This window comes from Schistocerca cancellata, chromosome 8, assembly GCF_023864275.1.
Source record: "Schistocerca cancellata isolate TAMUIC-IGC-003103 chromosome 8, iqSchCanc2.1, whole genome shotgun sequence".
NCBI lineage: Eukaryota > Metazoa > Arthropoda > Insecta > Orthoptera > Acrididae > Schistocerca > Schistocerca cancellata.
In genome coordinates, this window is record NC_064633.1 from 53,527,272 (window position 1) to 53,550,532 (window position 23,261).

Sequence of the window (23,261 nt, forward strand, 5' to 3'; positions counted from 1 at the left end):
CAGTTGTTTCCGTACCATGTACAGCGTGTGCAAGCACTATCAGCAGCTGATTGGCCTTCACGGGTACACTTCTGCGAATGGTTCATCCAACAATGTGTAAATCCACATTTCAGTGCAAATGTTCTCTTTACGGATGAGGATTCATTCCAACGTGATCAAATTGTAAATTTTCACAATCAACATGTGTGGGCTGACGAGAATCCGCACGCAATTGTGCAATCACGTCATCAACACAGATTTTCTGTGAACGTTTGGGCAGGCATTGTTGGTGATGTCTTGATTGGGCCCCATGTTCTTCCACCTACGCTCAATGGAGCACGTTATCATGATTTCATACGGGATACTCTACCTGTGCTGCTAGAACATGTGCCTTTACAAGTACGACACAACATGTGGTTCATGCACGATGGAGCTCCTGCACATTTCACTCGAAGTGTTCGAACGCTTCTCAACAACAGATCCGGTGACCGATGGATTGGTAGAGGCGGACCAATTCCATGGCCTCCACGCTCTCCTGACCTCAACCCTCTTGACTTTCATTTATGGGGGCATTTGAAAGCTCTTGTCTACGCAACCCCGGTACCAAATGTAGAGACTCTTCGTGCTCGTATTGTGGACGGCTGTGGTACAATATGCAATTCTGCAGGGCTGCATCAGCGCATCAGGGATTCCATGCGACGGAGGGTGGATGCATGTATCCTCGCTAACGGAGGACGTTTTGAACATTTCCTGTAACAAAGTGTTTGAAGTCTCGCTGGTACGTTATGTTGCTGTGTGTTTCCATTCCATGATTAATACGATTTGAAGAGAAGTAATAAAATGAGTTCTAACATGAAAAGTAAGGGTTTCCGGACACATGTCCACATAACATATTTTCTTTCTTTGTGTGTGAGGAATGTTTTACTGAAAGTGTCCCGACCGTGACTCGAACCTGGTATCTCCTGCAACATGGAAGACTGTATATCCATCAGGGCCACCGAGGGCACAGAACATATTGCGACTTCAGGGACTATCTAACGCACGCCTCCCGCGAGACCCAACTTCTCACCTTGTATGTCCACAAACTACATTCGTAGTGTCCCACCTCAACACACTCATTACTCGTGGAAGACATTCTTTCCAACACCCGTAAGAGTTCGGTGAATATGTGTGTATCCACATAGAAGAAGAAGGTTCAAATGGCTCTGAGCACTATGGGACTTAACACCTGAGGTCATCAGTCCCCTAGAACTACTTAAACCTAACTAACCTAAGGATATGAAACACATCCATGCCCGAGGCAGGATTCGAACCTGCGACCGTAGCAGTCGCGCGGTTCCGGACTGAAGCGCCTAGAACCACTCGGCCACTGGGGCGGCGAAGAAGGAGGTCAAGGCCGGTATTGCCAAAACTATATACTTATATGAGCAGACACCGACGTTCTTTGAATGATTTATGCAAATTGTTGCTACAACAAAATTTATCTACTGTTAATGCCTTTATGTAAGAGTATTCTATTAGGAGTGAGTTATTATCGTCAATAATTTACAAATTAAGAATGAAAGAAACCTGTTTTATTATTTGCAGTAATCAGTGGTATGGATCACTGAAAATTTATCACAAACACATCACCATTATCATTAAATAGCATATAATAACTGTCAAAAAGTCGATAGCCGATCATGCGGTCGTCGATATGGCGCATGCCGTCAACATGACGTCACGTTTGCAGGACTTCATGCGAAACGAGAATTATCCCTGAAACTGCCATCGCGCGGGACGTTCATGCGCCACTGGACATTTGCGGGGACAGAAAGTCACTACAGGTCAGTGCCGAGTCTCTCAGGAAAACAGCTGTATGGTAATTTTGTTACTTAGGTGACTAGCAGCTGAAACGGTTAGGTCAATGAATGCCTAATTTCATACGTGATATAAAAAAATTCAGAATAATAATTCGAGTCAAATGTTAAGTCTATTCAAATACTTACCAACCACAGTAACTAACGCCAGCTAGCTTTTTTCCGTAGGAGAACGTCGTAGTCGTAATTCTAAATAAAGTAATTAGCTCTTTGATGTTTTCCTTTCACAAATAATAATAAATTAAATACACGAATAAATAAGAAACTAAATTATTAAAAATAATAATAATCATAACAATCGTCCGCTAATTGACTTGATGACTTTTTAAACGACTTCACAAATATATACACACTGATATGATAATCTCAGAAAAGTCGTAATACATCGATATTACTTGGATCGATTATGATTTTCATGTTTCGTTCCTGTGATAGTCACGTTGATTCATCCGAATTCCGAACAATTAAGACTGGAAAGAATACTACTAGAGCAATTTTCTCAATTTTTACGTTATCTTTTCTTTTATAGGTTGAGTTACAGTAATTAAAATATTTTGTAGGTCATGAAGATATACAAAATACATTTCTAGTATGTTATGAATCATTGTGGACTTCATCTGACTTATAAATACGAGTACTTTTTCCCACTGAATCCCGAAGTTGCTAGGGAACCGCTCGCTTACTACCTCGACTGTTGTGATCTGTCCTCAACAGTTGCCCGCTGTCACACCAACAGTCTTTCTTCATCCCATTACCTCATCTCGCATTAAGTTCATAATTTTCCTGTCTTCCCATTTTCGAAATCAGTAGCAATATCTTTTTCTCTTAGCAGCCACATACCTTTGGCTACGACATTCAAAATTTCTCTACTATACGTACAAACAGTACCCATCCTCTAATTGGCTATTAACTTCTCTTTCGCGTTGCTTCATTCAGGCCTCTCGGTCCAACAACATCCGTTCGTGATCACAAAAATACGTCCCCGTTCAAAAATGCTGTGAGACGATCAGCTGTCTCGTTCAGCTCACAGAGATCACCTATAAATCTACTCCCTGTTCTGCGCTCATAGCCAGCACACCGCGCCTGGTACAGGCGGCGCTCGGGGACCACAGCACAGCTGTGACACCTGAGGATGCGCTTATAACAGTCCGAAACCGACTGTGTGAAAATAAAGTAATTTACAACTGAAGCTATAACGCTCAGTTGCGGATGTTCTTCCAACAGGATTGTTTGTATAAATCTACTGCAAGCATTAGCAAAATGTTCAGAACTCATGGCAGACTCGATATAGCAATGGTCAATAGCTGCTTCCATATTAACGTCAGTAGGCCGAAATTCCATTTTTACCTAGCCATCACTGAGTTGACTAAGTGTATTTCATACCAATAATAATTTTACCATTATTTTAAACATCTGCTACATCCAACTCTCGATCTAAGTTTTAAAGAAACGACAGAAAAACAAAATTTGGATGCTGGATGGGGATGTAATCCAAACTAGGACGGTACATAGGGTGGACCGTATACACAACAAACCTTCATTACAATCGCGCTGAAGAGGAGAGCTGCAGAAACTGTCGAAAAGTCGGTTTGAGTTTCGACAAGACGCGGTATAATGCCCAGAAAGATATTGTTAAATTCTACACAGGCCGCGGAAGCTTTGGCACTTTAGCCTTAAGATTGGTTCGAAACATTTGTCCAGTGCTGTTGTAACATCCCCTTAGAAAAATTTATGAATTACAGTGCTGATCAACCTCTTACGTCATTTGATTTTGAAACAGCTGAGCAGAACTGAACGTACTCAGACATTTCTCTCTTTACTTATTCTGATCAACACTAAACTGACACACAATATTTTTAGCGCAACGCAATCTGACTTTCAATAATCCCTACAAAAGAATGGCCCTGACTAACAATAACCTATACCGTTCATGAATCACTTACCTCACAAAAATCTTCGTTACTCGAACTACTGCAATACAGCGAGCGCCAATACTGCCAGCTATTAAAAGATTCTAACTACTGAAGGGACTAACTACTGATAGGCATAGTTAGCAGATGAAAGATTTTGATAGAGAACAAACAATGTATTTACCTTAATCCTTAATAATGTTCAAAAGCCATCATATATACACTACTGGCCATTAAAATTGCTACACCAGGAAGAAATGCAGATGATAAACGGGTATTCATTGGACAAATATATAATACAAGAACTGACATGTGATTACATTTTCACGCAATTTGGGTGCATAGATCCTGTGAAATCAGTACCCACAACAACCGCCTCTGGCCGTAATAATGGCCTTGATACGCCTGGGCATTGAGTCAAACAGAGCTTGGATGGCGTGTGCAGGCACAGCTGCCCATGCAGCTTCAACATGATACCACAGTTCATCAAGAGTAGTGACTGGCGTATTCTGACGAGCCAGTTGCTCGGCTACCATTGACCAGACGTTTTCAGTTGGTGAGAGATCTGGAGAATGTGCTGGCCAGGGCAGCAAACGAACATTTCCTGTGTCAAGAAAGGCCCGTACAGGACCTGCAACATGCGGTCGTGCATTATCCTGCTGAAATGTAGGGTTCCACAGGGATCGAATGAAGGGTAGAACCACGGGTCGTAACACATCTGAAATGTTACGTCCACTGTTCAAAGTTCCGTCAATGCAAACAAAAGGTGACCGAGACGTGTACCCAATGGCACCCCATACCATCACCCCGGGTGATACGCCAGTATGGCGATGACGAAAACACGCTTCTAATGTGCGTTCACTGCGATGTCGCCAAACACGGATGTGACCATCATGATGCTGTAAACAGAACCTGGACTCATCCGAAAAAATGACGTTTTGCCGTTCGTTCACACAGGTTCGTCGTTGAGTACGCCATCGCAGGCGCTCCTGTCTGTGATGCAGCGTCAAGGGTAACCGCAGCCATGGTCTCCGAGCTGATAGTCCATGCTGCTGCGCCGGCCGCGGTGGTCTCGCGGCTCTGGCGCTGCAGTCCGGAACCGCGGGACTGCTACGGTCGCAGGTTCGAATCCTGCCTCGGGCATGGGTGTGTGTGATGTCCTTAGGTTAGTTAGGTTTAAGTAGTTCTAAGTTCTAGGGGACTTATGACCTAAGATGTTGAGTCCCATAGTGCTCAGAGCCATTTGAACCATGCTGCTGCAAACGTCGTCGAACTTCTCGTGCAGATGGTTGTTGTCTTGCAAACGTCCCCATATGTTGACTCAGGGATCGATACGTGGCAGCACGATCCGTTACAGCCATGCGGATAAGATGCCTGTCGTCTCGACTGCTAGTGATACGAGGCCGTTGGGATCCAGCACGGCGTTCCTTATTACCCTCCTGAACCCACCGATTCCATATTCTGCTAACCGGCATTGGATCTCGACCAACGTGTGCAGCGATGTCGCGATACGATAAACCACAATAGCGATAGGCTACCATCCGACCTTTATCAAAGTCGGAAACGTGATGGTATGCATTTGTCCTCCTTACAGGAGGCATCACAACAACGTTTCACCAGGGAAAGCCGGTCAACTACTGTTTGTGTATGAGAAATCGGTTGGAAACGTTCCTCATGTTAGCACGTTGTAGGTGTCGCCACCGGCGCCAACCTTGTGTGAATGCTCTGAAAAGCTAATCCTTTGCATATCGCAGCATCTTCTTCCTGCCGGTTAAATTTCGCGTCTGTAGCACGTCATCTTCGTGGTGTAGCAATTTTAATGGCCAATAGTATATATATATATATATATATATATATATATATATATATAAAATACTGGATATAATGAACATATATATATATATATATATATATATATATATATATATATATATATATCAGTTCATGATATCCAGTATTACAAATTTACTCTTTCTGATGGACGCACGTCCAGATCGTCCGGTCTCAAAATTCTGCCATCTCTCTCCCCATATCCACCACTGCTGGCGGCTCACCTCCAACTGCGCAACGCTACGCGCTGTTCGCAACCAACTGCCCAAGACTGCAATAGCAAATATTCCAACAATGCAAACCAGCCACAGACTTCACACAGCACAGTCAGTGATTTTCATATAGAGCGCTACGTGGCGTTACCAACATAAAAACCTAAACAGCCTACTTACAACTATCACATTCGCTTTCCAAAGCTACAGCATTCTACGCCAGCAATTACCTACCTTCCACGAGTAACATCGTCCCACCATGTTCAGCTAGAGTTTTCAGCGGCGACTCTTGTGAGATGTCCTCAGTCGCCTCGCCTGCTCGACTCGTTGCTTTGAGCGTTTTCTGTCGTAGACTCTGTAATGCCTCTTGCAGCGCTCTCTCCGCGATATTTTCAGAAATTTTATAAATTATATAACTCAGTACATATGTCGAAATATCTCTTCTTATCTTACCGATTCCTAAACTTTTATATACGATGATTATCAATGCAAAGTAGTTTCAAGGCTTGGAGCGTGCATTTACTCAATCGATTAGCTTCTCTGCTATCTATGTTTTCTCTTATGTAAAGAATGATTCAGATCTTGCCGATTAGCCGTAAAAGAACGAAGATGTATATGTATGTATTGTTGAGCTAGTAGCCATCTTGATGAGATTCTCTATGAGAAGGAATTTAATACATGAACTAAACTAAAGTAAGTGTGAATATTCAAGTTTTCGCGGCGCAAAGACTGCTCCATTAAGTTTCGGGAATGCAGCCGCATTTCATCAGGATAGAACAGAATTCATGCGGCTGCATTCCCGAAACTTAATGTAAAGTAAGTGTGTTCGCGTATTATTTAACTGATTATTATTGACAGTGTCTGCTTACTACGCTGTGTTACACGGGATCAGTGGGGAACATCTGATTTACAGTGGACGAACCTGCCGTTTTGTACGCTCAAATATCCAGTTTATTACTTTCAATAAATGGGCTAACGTGGTCTTACCAGCAGATCTCCGGTCTTCCCCATGTGATCACCGAAAGTTAATAATTATTACAAATGTTTCCAGGAGATCGACTGACAATTTTCGTCGCACCGAGACTTCGAAATTGCTTCACTGCCTTATGGAATTTAAGTTAAGCTCAATTCAATCAGGATAGAACAGTATTGAACTGTGTGAATGTGATAAGCCTGCTTTGTGAATGAAAATTCCCTTAATAAACGCATGTTTTTTTTTTATCCTGATCAGTGAAGTTAAATCAGGCCGGTGTCAGAGAGTTTTTTAAATTTCACATCCCATAAAAGTATTAAAACTCGTTAGACCACATTGGGCCAGAGGTGTGGGAAACGTTACGGACCTGGCCTTGTCAGGACGTAGGACTGGCAGGGGTGTCTCGGCCCTCGATTAAAACTTAGCACATTTTCCGATGACAATTTCTCAAACATTAAGTTTTCCCGGTGTTCATTGATGGCGCAGTTGATCGGAAAAGATCTTCCACTGATAATAACAAAAAAGAAAAGTCCGCGGGGACGCGTGTAAGTGGTTGAGGACAGGACAGGACAGGCAGACCATGCAGCAGGGAGAGAATGTGGCGGCAGAGGCAGAGGCAGCCACTCACCGCCTTGTCGGCGGCCTCCCGGTTGCGGCTGGCGCTGCCCGCCGTGATGAGCCGCTCGCAGTAGCAGCCCTCCAGCAGCACCACGCCCGACGGCCGGCTGCACGACTCGGACTCGTAGTAGAACAGCAGGTTCTGCAACACCACGCCCGGTAAAGTCAGCCACACAGTGGCCTTTTATGCTGGAAATAGAAATAGACGACAGAGGGATAGAGAAACAATTAAAATCGCTCAAAAGAGGAAAGGCCGCTGGACCTCATGGGATACCACTTCGATTTTACACACAGTACGCGAAGGAACTTGCCCCCCTTCTTGCAGCGGTGTACCGTAGGTCTCTACAAGAGCGTAGCGTTCCAAAGGATTGGAAAAGGGCACAGGTCATCCCCGTTTTCAAGAAGGGACGCCGAACAGATGTGCAGAACTATAGACCTATATCTCTCACGTCGATCAGTTGTACAATTTTGTAACACTTATTATGAAACTTTCTGGCAGATTAAAACTGTGTGCCCGACCGGGACTCGAACTCGGGACCTTTGCCTTTCGCGGGCAAGTGCTCTACCAACTGAGCTACCGAAGCAGGACTCACGCCCGGTACTCACAGCTTTACTTCTGCCAGTACCTCGTCTCCTTGCCCGCGAATGGCAAAGGTCCCGAGTTCGAGTCCCGGTCGGGCACACAGTTTTAATCTGCCAGGAAGTTTCATATCAGCGCACACTCCGCTGCAGAGTGAAAATCTCATTCTGGAAACACTTATTATGTTCGAGTATTTTCTGGAGATTAGAAATCTACTCTGTAAGAATCAGCATGGGTTTCGAAAAACACGATCATGTGAAACCCAGCTCGCGCTATTCGTCCACATGACTTAGACGGTCATAGACACGGGTTCCCAGGTAGATGCCGTGTTTCTTGACTTCCGCAAGGCGTTCGATACAGTTCCCCACAGTCGTTTAATGAACAAAGTAAGAACATATGGACTATCACACCAACTGTGTGATTGGATTGAAGGGTTCCTAGATAACAGAACGCAGCATCTCATTCTCAATGGAGAGAAATCTTCCGAAGTAAGAGTGATTTCAGGTGTGCCGAAGGGGAGTGTCGTAGGACCGTTGCTGTTCACATTATACATAAATGACCTTGTGGATGACATCGGAAGTTCACTGAGGCTTTTTGCGGATGATGCTGTAGTATATCGAGAGGTTGTAACAATGCAAAATTGTACTGATATGCAGGAGGATCTGCAGCGAATTGACGCATGGTGCAGGTAATGGCGATTAAATCTCAATGTAGACAAGTGTAATGTGCTGGGAATACATAGAAAGAAAGATCGCTTATCATTTAGCTACAGTATAGCAGGTCACCAACTGAAAGCAGTTAATTCAATAAATTATCTGGGAGTACGCATTAGCAGTGATTTAAAATGGAATGATCATATAAAGTTGATCGTCAGTAAAGCAGACGCCAGACTGAGATTCATTGGTCCGCAGCTCGTGGTCGTGCGGTAGCGTTCTCGCTTCCCGCGCCCGGGTTCCCGGGTTCGATTCCCGGCGGGGTCAGGGATTTTCTCTGCCTCGTGATGACTGGGTGTTGTGTGATGTCCTTAGGTTAGTTAGGTTTAAGTAGTTCTAAGTTCTAGGGGACTGATGACCATAGATGTTTAGTCCCATAGTGCTCAGAGCCATTTGAACCATTTTTGAGATTCATTGGAAGAATCCTAAGGAAATTCAATCCGAAAACAAAGGAAGTAGGTTACAGTACGCTTGTTCGCCCACTGCTTGAGTACTGCTCAGCAGTGTGAGATCCGTACCAGATAGGGTTGATAGAAGAGATAGAGAAGATCCAACAGAGAGCAGCGCTCTTCGTTACAGGATAATTTAGTAATCGCGAAAGCGTTACGGAGATTATAGATAAACTCCAATGGAAGACTCGGCAGGAGAGACGCTCAGTAGCTCGGTACGGGCTTTTGTTGAAGTTTCGAGAACATACCTTCACCGAAGAGTCAAGCAGTATATTGCTCCCCCCTACGTATATCTCGCGAAGAGACCATGAGGATAAAATCAGAGAGATTAGAGCCCACACAGAGGCATACCGACAATCATTCTTCCCACGAACAATACCAGACTGGAATAGAAGGGAGAACCGATAGAGGTACTCAAGGTACCCTCCGCCACACACCGTCAGGTGGCTTGCGGAGTATGGATGTATATGTAGATGTAGATGTAGACTGCATCTTGAAAGGTATGTGCTGTCTGATCAGGTTGGCTCCAGAAAACAGTCGGTAGTTGCCAACCGCAAGGTTGAACGAGTATAATATCTTCGAGTAGGAGGTTCTTTGATGGTTAAGAGAGCCGGGCGCGGGCAGTAAAAAACCGGGAAGTCGCAGGTAGGTGCCCGGAGGAAACAGACCTGTGGTGACAGCTGCCCCAGACCAAACCTTAACACGTAAATGAGAGAAGATATATAATGATTTCAAATTGGATTTGTTAGATAATACTCAGAGTTAGGATTTGTGTGCCCAAGGTTTGCCACAGTAAGCGTTTGGTAAAATTTTTGTAAAAATGTTTCGTGCTACGGTATGACTTAAAATTTTAACAATATATATATATATACAGGGTGTTACAAAAAGGTACGGCCAAACTTTCAGGTAACATTCCTCACACACAAATAAAGAAAAGGTGTTATGTGGACATACGTCCGAAAAAGCTTAATTTCCGTGTTAGAGCTCATTTTAGTTTCGTCAGTATGTACTGTACTTCCTCGATTCACCGCCAGTTGGCCCAATTGAAGGAAGATAATGTTGACTTTGGTGCTTGTGTTGACATGCGACTCATTGCTCTACAGTACTAGCATCAAGCACTTCACTACGTAGCATCAACAGGTTAGTGTTTATCACGAACGTGGTTTTGCAGTCAGTGCAATGTTTACAAATGCGGAGTTGGCAGATGTCCATGTGATGTATGGATTAGCACGGGGCAATAGCCGTGGCGCGGTACGTTTGTATCGAGAAAGATTTCCAGAACGAAGATGTCCCGACAGGAAGACGTTCGAAGCAATTGACCGGCGTCTTAGGGATGCACGGAACATTCCAGCCTATGGTTCGTCACTGGGGAAGACCTAGAACGACAAGGACACCTGCAATGGACGAGGCAATTCTTCGTGGACGATAACACTAATGTCAGCGTCAGAGAAGTTGCTGCTGTACAAGGTAACGTTGACCACGTCAGTGTACGGAGAGTGCTACGGGAGAACCAGTTGTTTCCGTACCATGTACAGCGTGTGCAGGCAATATCAGCAGCTGATTGGCCTCCACGGGTACACTTCTGCGAATGGTTCATGCAACAATGTGTCAATCCTCATTTCAGTGCAAATGTTCTCTTTACGGATGAGCCTTCATTCCAACGTGATCAAATTGTAAATTTTCACAACCAGCATGTATGGGCTGACGAGAATCCGCACGCAATTGTCAATCCGTCATCAACACAGATTTTCTGTGAACCTTTGGGCAGCCATTGTTGGTGATGTCTTGATTTGGCCCCATGTTCTTCCACCTACGCTCAATGGAGCACGTTATCATGATTTCATACAGGATACTCTACCTGTCCTGCTAGAACATGTGCCTTTACAAATACGACACAACATGTGGTTAATGCACGATGAAGCTCCTGCACATTTCAGTCGAAGTGTTCGTACGCTTCTCAACAACAGATTCGGTGACCGACAGATTGATAGAGGAGGACCAATTCCATGGCCTCCACGCTCCCCTGACCTCAACCCTCTTGACTTTCATTTATGGGGGCATTTGAAAGCTCTTGTCTACGCAACCCCGGTACCAAATGTAGAGACTCTTCGTGCTCGCATTGTGAACGGCTGTGATACAATACCCCATTCTCCAGGGCTGCATCAGCGCATCAGGGATTCCATGGACGGAGGGTGGATGCATGTATCCTCGCTGACGGAGGAGATGTTGAACATTTCCTGTATCAAAGTGTTTGAAGTCACGCTGGTACGTTCTGTTGCTGTGTGTTTCCATTCCATGATCAATGTGATTTGAAGAGAAGTAATAAAATGAGATTTAACATGGAAAGTAAGCGTTTCCGGACACATGTCCACATAACATATTTTCTTTGTGTGTGAGGAATGTTTCCTGAAAGTTTGGCCGTACCTTTTTGTAACATCCTGTATATATTGAGATCAATATTGTGTTTCTAACAGCCTGAAGCATAATCCAAATCCTTTGCTCAAATTGAATGAAAATGAGTAGTAGAGTAAAGTTACACACAAATGAAAGAACCAAGTAAAGATCAGGGCCAAAAGTTAATTTTACAGTACCATCTAAATGCCATTGCACAAACGGCATTATTCTCTAACGTTTTATTGCTGGGTCAAATACATGTTGCATTTATGGCAAAATGGAGGAGTGCAAGAAACAAGTTTACAGGCGCAGTCAGATGCAGGTTTTCTCAATAATTAATTTAGAACAATCTTATCAATGATACTTTAAATCTCTGTGTTGGTACCAGGTAGACAGAGTATATGTGGAGAGGCTATAACACGTTGTTCAGTGCTTCCGTCATACTCTCGGAAGTCACTAAGTACGAGTGACTAAAATGAGCAAAAGAGCCAGTACTACTACTGTGTTCAACTGGAGTTCAGAAATCGACACGTGGCGTCAGTTCCTTGCTGTGTGGTGCGATCTTTGGCTTGACAGCCAAGTTTAGGAAAGCGTTGTTAAGGATTCGATAGAAGCTAAATATTTGTGACAAACGAGACTATAAATATGACTGCAGCAACTCGAGTTCTGCTCTTAGGTTCCGTCCTATTCACACTCTCGGAAATCGCAACATATTTAGAAGTAAACAGCCAAATATTTGTGATATGCACGAATATAAATGTCATTGCTGCTCATTTCACGCACAGCAGCTAGATTAGATTCCGGTATAAACACGACCTTTGAAATCGCGAACGGTTTTGAAAAACGAAAAGTCAAACATTTGTGACAAGAAAGAATATAAATCTCATTGCTGATGGTTTCATTCGCAGCAGCGTCATCTTTTGTTCTTTTTTTTAATACGAATGAAGTCATTCCTAATAGAGTACGCTCTTATATGCGGATAACATTGTACGTTGCAGAATATTATTATGTTATGTGAATAAAAAAGTACGAGAATCTGATACAAACGCGAAGATGATAAAAAAAGCCTGTACCAGGACGCGAAATACTTCCTCCGACTCCCCTATTGCATTTTTGTAACGACATGACAACAGCAATTGTTTACACTATCGAAAATTATTGTGGTCGCTTGTACAGTCTCCTAATTACTTGCACTCTTGTTGTGTCTTTAACTGGCGTTTAATTGTAACAAATCCTACCTAGAGTGACGTGTTTGTGACAAATCTACAACGCGCCGTTGTCCTGAAATAGGGTACTGTCTGAGCACGAAAGCTCAAAATTAACCAACGTGGGACGTCACGTGACCTATTTCAGATTTCAGGCGGCCGCCAGTCGAAAGCGGTTGTGGTTTCCTCATTTTAGTCTCTCGTCATTTTGTGGTTGTTTTAAAGGCGAAATAATACGTGTGCGAACTAGCAAGGTACGCTGTTACCAATTTCTTTGCGACATCAAGCCGAATGTTTGCGTCTGCAGAAAAGCAGGAAAACTAGGAATATATCTAATTTCATGTGGCTACTATTTAAATATATTATCTGTCTGGGATTTTGTTCGTTTGTGTTACACGCGAATACAGAAAAAGCTTTCATGAGTTTAACTTCACCTGAATATGTGAATTTATTATCTTATTCTAGGATTCGTAATTCCCATACGCACTATCATGTTTTTATTTTTTTTACTTTTTTTTATTTTGAATTACAAAAGCATGGCGGATGGTTGTTCAATTTTCCTCACTCTGATCGCAGTGTTGCCTCTTTATGGTATTCCATCACTTTGGCTGGCACACAATGTACTGCGATATATTTCATAAAGTGTTCAAGATATTGGAGTAAGATATCTGACAAGTGAAATTAAGCAAGTGGGCGAGTTGTCTGAGGTACGTTAGTGCTCGAAATAAATAAATTGCGTGTTGTACCATTTTTATTTCTCTTCATCAATGTTCTTCAACAGATACCATTTACACTGTTGAAATGTTTCAGCTTGCACTCAGTATCTACATTTTGATTGCAACGTATCCAGGAAAACGAATTCGTAAGCTTAGTCCGTGTCACGGGCGAGTTTGTTTCATTATTGTGTGCATCTGATTTTTGATGTGCTTAAGTACTAATATGGCTCATACACTATGTCACAAAGTTGACGAATATTCGTTCTTTCTTTTATTCATTCATTGAAATCTCTGATAAAATTTAACAGAGAATTACAAACTCAGGTCACATGTCAAGCACAGGTGACACAAAGTACGGTCTGATCTGTAGAAAAATACGTGATGGAGTACTAGTGCACAAGTATATAATAAAGCGGCATCGAGTTAGGTGCTGGTATGGTTCTGACTTGCGGCTTATTATTTATTCCTAAAAACTTTCTTAGATATTTCTAAACTGATACCTGTAACCCCTTTAGCAGTATCCAATCTCATTATCCTCCGTATCACTAAGTCATCGTACACGATCTGTTACCTTAAATCACGACTTAGGAAGAAGCTAACTACACAAAAAAGATTGCCTCCACATTTCGTAAACGCACTAAATAAAACTCTTTTTGTACTCATAACAATTTCTGTCGAAAGATGCTACGTACTCTACCAGGACATACTTGGTTGAAAGCAAATCTAAGAAAAATGCAATAGTTTTTATGAAACAATAGTGAACGAAGCTAGCTCTTGAATGTTTTATGTAAATAGGCGCTGTACAAAGCTATAAGCGCATTGTCAGTTTTTGTGACTGGAGCCGTCATTTCGCAGATATCTCCTCAACATTCCTCACAAGGGCTTGCCAACAGCACTTCGCTCATCTGGACAGTGACCCATCCAAGTGATAGTGAAGCCTGACAGTGCTCAACTACGGCGACCTGACAGGAGCCGGTGTTACCGCTGCAGAAAGGTCGTTGGCACTCTGACCTGTACACCACAGTAAGTTCGTTCTATCTCATTATAATACTAACTTTAATGCGGTAAAAAACTAAAACTTCACTTGATCACTATCATCTAACTTGCACTTGTTGCAGCTTGCATGAACATGTCTCAACTTGCTTACTCAACATCATGTCGATGTCTGCACATGCACATTTACACAGGCACCAAGGGTGTAAAACAAAGCGAGGTGTGGGCAATTTGTTTCATTTTGTTTCGATTTGTTGTGAAAGGAACCGCAAAAAGAAAAGGAACGAAGGCACAACAACAACAAAAACTTACGAGGAAGCAGCGAAAGAAGTGACAGCCGGTTCATCACTGAGTAAAACTGCTAATAAATACGGCATACATTTCATGGCACTTCAGCGATTCTGTCGAAAAATGCAAGATGACTCTGCTGGTAATAATACTTAAGTAAAGTAATTGATTGATTATTTTACGTTTCTGTCATCCACAGCAAACAAAGTAAATCAATAAGTTAAAAACAATATTTACAGTGTCTCTTACCACCACTTAAAGAAGGGATATTAATCTCAATTTCAGAAGCTAATTCAGCTGTACCTAATGTTGGATGCAAAAAAAACCCTCACCATGTTTTCAAAAGGAGCAACAAAAGGTGCGAGCACTTATCTTCGAATCAGCTTCAGTGGGGGCATTATTCTCCATTTCAGACCATAATCTGCCAGTGCCTAAGAATTCTCGTCATGGTTTTGGCAGACAGGAGGAAGATAAGTTTCAAGAATTGTGCTAGTCAACTCTCCATCAGACCTGTTACTCCAGGACTGGGATAATATTCCGAAAGAAGACGCTAGAAACACTGCATTTATGACTGTACAATGAGGAAAAGAAGATGACAATGATTGTATTGTAATGTATGTTATTGTATGTTACCCGGGGACCTAGAAACGATGGAGAGGCTGCGTCCTCGCCATAGCAGCAGTGGTCCACAACCCGACGACGACTACCGCAGTCCACCCCTCCGCCGCCCCACATCTAACCCAGGGTTATTGGGCGTTTCAGCCCCCGGTGGACCCCACCATGGAACGTCTCACACCAGGCAACTCTAACCCCTATGTTTGCGTGGTAGAGTAATGGTGGCGTACGCATACGTGGAGAACTTGTTTGCGTAGCAATCGCCGACATAGTGTAGTTGAGGCGGAATAATGGGAACCAGCCCGCATTCGCCGAGGCAGATGGAAAACCGCCTAAAAACCATCCAGAGAGTGGCCAGCTCACCGGACCTCGACACAAACCCGCCGAGCGGATTCGTGCCGGGGACCAGGCGCTCCTTCCCGCTCCGGAAAGCCGTGCATTAGACCACTCGGCTAACCGGACGGGCTAGAGAATGATTACAATAACTAAAATGAAGACAATTATGGAGCAGAAGAAGATAAGGTTGATGAAATTTACTATTGGAAGACGATTTCCGAATCAACGCTAACAAATACCGGTAGAAAGGACAAGCCATTATTCATTTTGATATGGACTGTATAGTATACATTAATAATGGTGGAAATACTGTAAAAATTGGTTGTACATTAGGTGAATGGACAGATAAATTAGGAGATAATAAATGGATTACAAAATGGGTTTCAACTGGACTTAAAAGTTACTACTATGAGAAAAATACTAAATTTCGAAGATGGAAATGAAGAGCATAATTTTAAACTATAAAAATATTCAAAAGTTGAATGGTAAATCTTTGATAAAATTAATTGAGTGTGATGTGAAAGAAAAGATACACTTAGAGTATGACCAAATAGCTAGTTCTAAAAATTAATCAGCAAACAAGATAAGAAAGAATTCTTATTTCAGTATGATAAAGGAATTTTTCTACAGAGCTATGATATAATATCATATGGATTTTAAAATCATCAATGAAAAATTATTCTATGTAAATGGAGGCCCTACTGAAGATGCCCAACAACATTAGTAATCCTAGTTTGTTTAAAACGATTAGTAAGTTGCCAGTAAATGTTTTATACAACATTACTGATTATGAATATCTGAATACTAGGCATACAGATAAAATTTGCATGGTACTAAATCATGAATTTAAAACTATTTTGCTAAACAGATATTTGAAAATAATTAGAGTTTGAGATTTTCAGTTTCTTGTAGAAGTGACTATTAAACTGAGATATAAAGGAATGGAGAAACTTAAATATAATGATTCAGAATTTTTGTTTTAATAATGAGTTAGATGACCATCCAACATTAAATGTCACATCCATTTTATTTAATACTGTAGTGACTGATGGTCATCAGTTACTGGATTTGTTATGTCAATATAAAATATTTATTAGAAGATGGACCTAAATTAATTGTAATGCTCCCAAAAATCTCATTATTTTCAAATAAATTTTATTTCATTAGATAATGCACTCAGAATGATGTGCTTTGGGTATGTATTAACAATTGGGAAAGTTGAGTGCTGTTGGGAAGGTTTTAATACACAACCCTTTTATGAATTAATTATATAATATTGATGATCTTTGGCATGTAATTTTTTATTTATTTTTATTGTTGATTTTTACTAATCATCTCTATATTCGATTAAGTTTGCTGTGATTTTAGAGATAATTTATTTTGAAAATTACTAGTTAGTTGTTCTACCCCTTTTTTTAAATTTGTATTCGCTATTTTTTAACCGATGGTAAACTTCTTCAATTGCCTGATCTTGAAAATCCTCCACTGATTTTATTTCTGATTTCATGATTATATATATAATCCTAGTTTATTAACAAATATTGTATTTGGTAGCATATTTAAAATGGGGAAATAATAGCTGCTCCTTTTAAAGATATTTGTTTTATTAATATTATTTTGGTAGTATTAGTCTGCTCAAAATAGATATAGCTTTAGATTTATAGTAGAAACTGGGTACATTGAAAGCAGTTGCGGTGTTTCTAATAAAGAGCCTTCTTTTTCATGAATTATAGATGGATTTATATAGAACAATTAATGAAGTAATTTTATTTTCATTTTGATGAATTTTGTGTATAAAGAGTTTCAGGCATGCAGTTCCAAACCTTAAAAATCTTCATTTATAAAATTTATTAAAATATAATAAATTTAAATAATTGGTCTGTATAAAGTCATATATAATTCGTCAAAATAAAGGTTGTGTATTAAAAACACTCAAACTGCCCTCAGTATATCCACTTCCAACTTACAGCAATTTTTGGGTTAATTTAATTTCCTGCTAGATTATCGATGCAGCTTTGATTCCCTGATTATACAGTATATCCCATTTTACTGGGCTGGGCACAATGCTGATTTTGTACATGCATTATTTCGCATATCCAAAGAGTTCTCCGTGGTCTGAAACCACTGATTAACAAAACGTTTAATGTGTAAACAACTAAACGATAATGAACTATTACAATCGGTGTTTTAACTATATCCAAATGCAGCACCTAAAATACAACAGATTTCTACGAAACACAGCTTCATGCGCAAATGCGCGAGTTTTGGTGCTTATAACCCGAAAGGTGAAATATTTTTCAAACGCTTCTTAAAATGCACGATGTCACTGAGAAGAACTATGACGCCACTTTTGAATGTCTAGGGACCTGGAGCAGTACAAAAAGTATCGCAGGATCGTCACAGCACAGTGAACACAACTACTTAGTTGAGGTAAAGCGCCAATGGATTAGAACAAGAATAAGGAGTCGAAACGGTATTGCTCAGATTTTGCTCTCTTCACATCACGTTACACTGCCTACATTAGCAAAGTGCTGAGATGCCACATAATGTGAGATGAGTCAAAGGATGTGAGGTCATCAACTGAACCGTTCCAGCTGCATCGAGAAGCAATGTTTATTATGTTTGCCAAGCGAAGGATGCGAAATGGCGAGAAAGTGAATCAGGTATCGAATATATGCGGAAGTGAAGGAATTAAAGGGACTCGAATGTAGGGCATGTGGAGGCGTTATATAACGCATGTAGCTCTTAAGGAAAACTGAAGGATTACTTGAGAACATCGGTTAAGCCGATGTAGAGCCTATAGCAGGGTAAAGGATTTAGGAGGCGCTCTGGGTAAATCTCTCTCAGCGAGAGGAATTAATAAAGAGTAACAAGAGTGTAAGTTATGGAAGTTCTGACAGATTCGCCAATCGCGATGTCTTGAGAACGCGACGGAAGCAAGGCCACCATGACTGTTACTGTTGTCCATAAATTTTTCGAATTGTTAAGATATGAAAATTGTATATCCGGAGCAACGATAAGTAGAATGACCACATGAAACAAATTGCAGGAAAAGCAGATGGTAGACTGAGATTCACAAGAAGAATCATAAGGAAATGTACCTCATACGCGAAAGCACTAGCTCACAAAACTCTTGTTTGACCAATTATGGGTTATTCCTCATCACTATGGGACCCTTAGCATGTAGAACGTATAGAAGAGGTGGAAGAGATCCAATGAAGATGTCTTTCGTCGCAGTGTCGTTCGGGTGCGATGGAGTGTTACAGAGGTGCTCAAAAAAGTCCTTGGCAGACATTACAAGAGAGGCGTTGTGCATCACAGAAGGTTAAACAGCTCAAAATCTGAGAGAGTATGATGCAGGAAGAGTCGGACAACATATTACTTCCTCCCACATCCACCCCGCGAAAAGACCACTATGTAAAAAATGTAGAAATTAATGCTAATACATTGCTTTATCGACAGTCATCATGCCCACGCACCATTCGCGAATGGAACCGGGGAAAGGGGGTCAGATAGCGGTACCAGAACGCCATCTGTCTCGCACCGCGACGTGGCGTGCTGCGCACTGATGTAGGCCCTGACGTACAATGGGGCAGCGCGCAAAATGCAAAGCCCAGTATCGACAGGACAGTGAGCGTACAGTTCACTGCATGCAGGTTAATTTTCTTCCATACGGCTGAATGATGTCCCTAGACCACAGTATACGTATTCGACTAGACAATCATTAGAGGCAGGTAGTCAACTGTTTTAGTGAAGTTGTAGAAAATGATATGGGAAGAAGTAGATGAATGTAAATAAGATCGTAAAGCTACGAAGCCAGCCTGATTCCCGTTCTCCCCACCTGGTGGAGCCAGAAACCTGATGACCAACGAACAATTGACTGAAATAGGGCCGGCAGGCGTGGCCGTGCGGTTCTAGGCGCTGCAGTCTGGAACCGAGCGACCGCTACGGTCGCAGGTTCGAATCCTGCCTCGGGCAGGTTAGTTATGTTTACTTAGTTCTAAGTTCTAGGGGACTGATGACCTCAGAAGTTAAGTCGCATAGTGCTCAGAGCCATTTGAACTCAAATAGGACGGTGGAAATCGCGAAATAAATACTTTGCGTTGTCACTACAAGTGTGTAAATAGAGTGTAATTAGGGAGTAGGAGCAGTGACAATAAAAGTGAATTTTACCATCAGAACTGCTCTCAGCAGTCAAATAGGAGATATTTCAGTGATTCTCTTACAGTCAAGTTTCGAACAGGGATTTGGCGACTCGTATCCAACTAAAAAGGGAAGAACGTGACGTCTCAAACGTTGCCTGTAGGCGAAGCGTCGTGTTCCGGGCAGTGGCCGCGACCTGTGCCGACACATCAGCAGCGGGGCGCTTCCTCGCTCCAAACTACTTCTGTGGCGCCATGACCAAGTCCGCGGTCACTGACCACCATTCGAGACGCATTTGGGTAATGGAAGAGGGGAACAGTGTTACCTCTTCCATACAATCAACCACCTGACAGAAGGATTTATACACCTCGTCTCTCTCGGGACCAACCAGTCATCATCAGAAAGCTGGCCTATGTTACGGCGCCAAACTTATGTGGGGCGCTGCCTGAGGACAACGGCGTATCTATGACGCAGCAGCAAACGCAATCACCGGGTGTCGAACCGTCGACCGTCCGGGCTCCAGGCTGTACTGCGCTCTGGGGCCACGGTGGGTCCACTCGCCAGCACCCGGCCGCCGTCATGTGGCCCGTAGCTCCCCCTAGGGCCCCTCCAGCCACGAACCGCTGGAACAGCCTCGGCCGCCCGGCCTCTGACGTGGAGCCCGGGACGTCGGGTCGCCCTACCGTCCCTTGGCCGCCTTTTAGGGTGCCACAGGTGCGCCGGGTTCTTCTGCGACGAGATCTGTTGAACGAGACACCCGCGGTGCCTGACGCTGAATCAGCCAGTGATCAGTACGCACTGACATCGACGAGGACGGCACCGCGAGGACAGCTGCGCCGAGAGACTGCGTATTAGCGGCACTCGCAGAGGTCGATATCTAGATCGACATCACTGCCGAGAAGACTGAATGTTTGTAAGTAACAAAGCGCATTTGTGTACACCGGCTGTCTCCTTCTACTGCACTCACCTTCACTTTCGGTACAGAATAGTTCGCTCACTCCAAGCCATCAAGACACCCCGTCGCAATAATGTTACACATCAATGTACATGTACTCCGACGACATATTGTAGGGAAGTAGCCTACTCAAGCCGTATAAAATTCACATAAGTCTTTCCATTGTGTGCCAGCCTAGTCCGCTGTAACTAGCTCTGACGTCATAAATGTTGCACAATACTTTAAAAATCAAGTAAATAACCCGACACGTTTCTAGCATGTCAGGAGTAATACTAAATCAATATGTGTTGAATATCAGTTCAATAACTTTAACCATTCTCGAAATTTGGACGTTTTTCTGTAAAAATCATTGGCGCAACACAAAAGAGCTAGAAACTTAAAAATTTATATTTAGAGTCCTTTTGCATAATAATTTAGTAGAAACAGTATTCTGGATTTCACAAACTAAAATTTTAGTTGAAATTCATGATTTTCTGGTTTTTGTCTTAAAAATTTAGGAAGCAAGATAGATTAAGTAGGCTAATAAATAAGGCTAGGATGTTTAAATTTAAGTAGAAGGGAGATCCGCTATAATCATAAAGATCTGACAAGTTTCAATTGAATAACTATAAAACTATAGCGATAGCGTATCTCCAAAGGGCAAGTTCAGAGCTCGTCTACTGCGTGTAGTGTAATTAAATTAATTCTCTCGCCCAAAATATTTGACTTAGCCACGTCAGACTTTTATTATGATTACTTACCTGTGTGTTGATTGCACATTTAAATTGAGAGCTTCATCGGCCATCGGCAAAGGAAGCAATGATTTATTCGATAACTTAAAGTGGTGCATTACTAGCCCAGCGGCTAGTCGGGAGAGAGGATTTGATGAGGCGTTCCCTGAGCCGTCCGCACCGCGGCTTTATATATAAGAACACTGCGCGAGAGAGGAAGGCCCCAGTTCTCTCCAGACGCTGATTAGCGCACCACCTGTGCCGGGAGTAGCGTCGCGTCGGTATCATTGCCGTAAACAGCCTCGGATGCCGTAATAAGTTACTCGGGATACGCATAACCATGAAATCATTTTCGAGTGAAGTGTTAATTCTGGGATGACTTTAATGATCTATCTTCAGTTTGCGTATGTCGTATTTTCACGTGCCGTCGCGGGACAGACATTCTACCATTATATAGCGTGGCGTTTGATGAACATTATCATCAAATTATGGCGAGCATTCACTTAAACATTTAATTTGAACAGTTATAGTTGCATCAGCGCATTAGACTCTGAACTGCTCTGGTAGTTGGATTGTGTGGATTCTATTTGGTCTGTGACTTTCAGAATATAGTGAACCTTTTATAGAGAATCGTTTCTGATTATGAATCCCAGACAGTCTCCTAATTCCTCAGAGCTATAAGCTGTAGCTATAAGTGTATTTCTCAGATGAAGTGGACACTAGGAATTCTAATTACAGGCTTCACGTTTTGCTAACCACTTTCTGGTTGCCAATATTGTAGTTAGAGAGCCAGTGTTGAGAACGGCAAAAGACTGCATAAATAATAGGAACATTTTTATAACAATTAATTCCACCCGCCGCCCCACATATGGTTAATCGGCCAGGAAATGTATCTTTTCTACATTACATTCTACATTAAATAACAACAATTAATTCCACCCGCCGCCCCACATATGGTGCATCGGCCGGGAAAAACAAACAAAACATTTTATAACAACAAATAAATTCCACCCGCCGACCCACAATATCCTATCAGTAATTCCAGACTTTATAGTTAACATTAAGAATGCAACGGGAATTCCACCGTTAAATGCAGATGAAGAGAACAGACAGGTGGAAAGAGTACGTTAGCGGCCTCTATGAGGAGTATGACTGAGCCGTGTATCGACTCGTGCTACACCTTGTGTTTAGATTGCATTGGTTTTCCTTTCCTTTCCCTGACATGTTTGTTTGATATGTTGTCTGTCATTAATTGGTTGCTCGGTTGTTATTTCCCTCTGCTATCGATATCTGCGTTTTTGCTTCCGGGAAACTGCTATGGAGGAAGTGAGATCTTTGACCGGTGGTAACCTCGTGTGGTGGCGCGGAAGTAGGGGCGTTGCGCGCAGAGAGTGTGGTGGACAAGGGAGGGAGTTTGGCTCTCCAGTGCAGCGCGAAGCAGGCGTGGCCGGTTGTTCTAAGTAGCCACGTGATGTATGTCTGTTGTGTAACGAGCGGGTCGAGTTGACGGAAGAGCTCCCCGCGTGTTGGTTGTATACTGAATCGCCTGTTGCTGTTCATTTCGCCTTGGTAGGACGTTAACAAGCTCCTTTAAATCTTCTGTTTCAACACTGGAGTTTGAAAGGAGACACCTAAGATGGAGGAGCGGTCACTACCCGTCAACGTTGCAGAGAAGACGTCAACTCCGGTGACAGAGCGTGTTGTCGCGTGACCGTGGCGTGTTGGGTACGCTGGCGACGCGTGCGCGGTCGGATGTGTGCTGCCCTGCCATCGGAGGTCGTGT

General features: G+C 42.5%; 1 protein-coding gene across 1 annotated transcript in view; it reads right to left on the reverse strand.

Annotated features, from left to right (window-relative positions):
- LOC126095334 (ras-specific guanine nucleotide-releasing factor 2-like) overlaps positions 1–23,261 on the reverse strand; it is a 1,914,760-nt gene that overhangs the window by 1,316,852 nt on the left and 574,647 nt on the right. Inside the window, exon 2 of the mRNA XM_049910139.1 lies at positions 7,392–7,523. Within this exon, the coding sequence (XP_049766096.1) occupies positions 7,392–7,523 (132 nt within the window). The remainder of the gene's footprint in view (positions 1–7,391; positions 7,524–23,261) is intronic.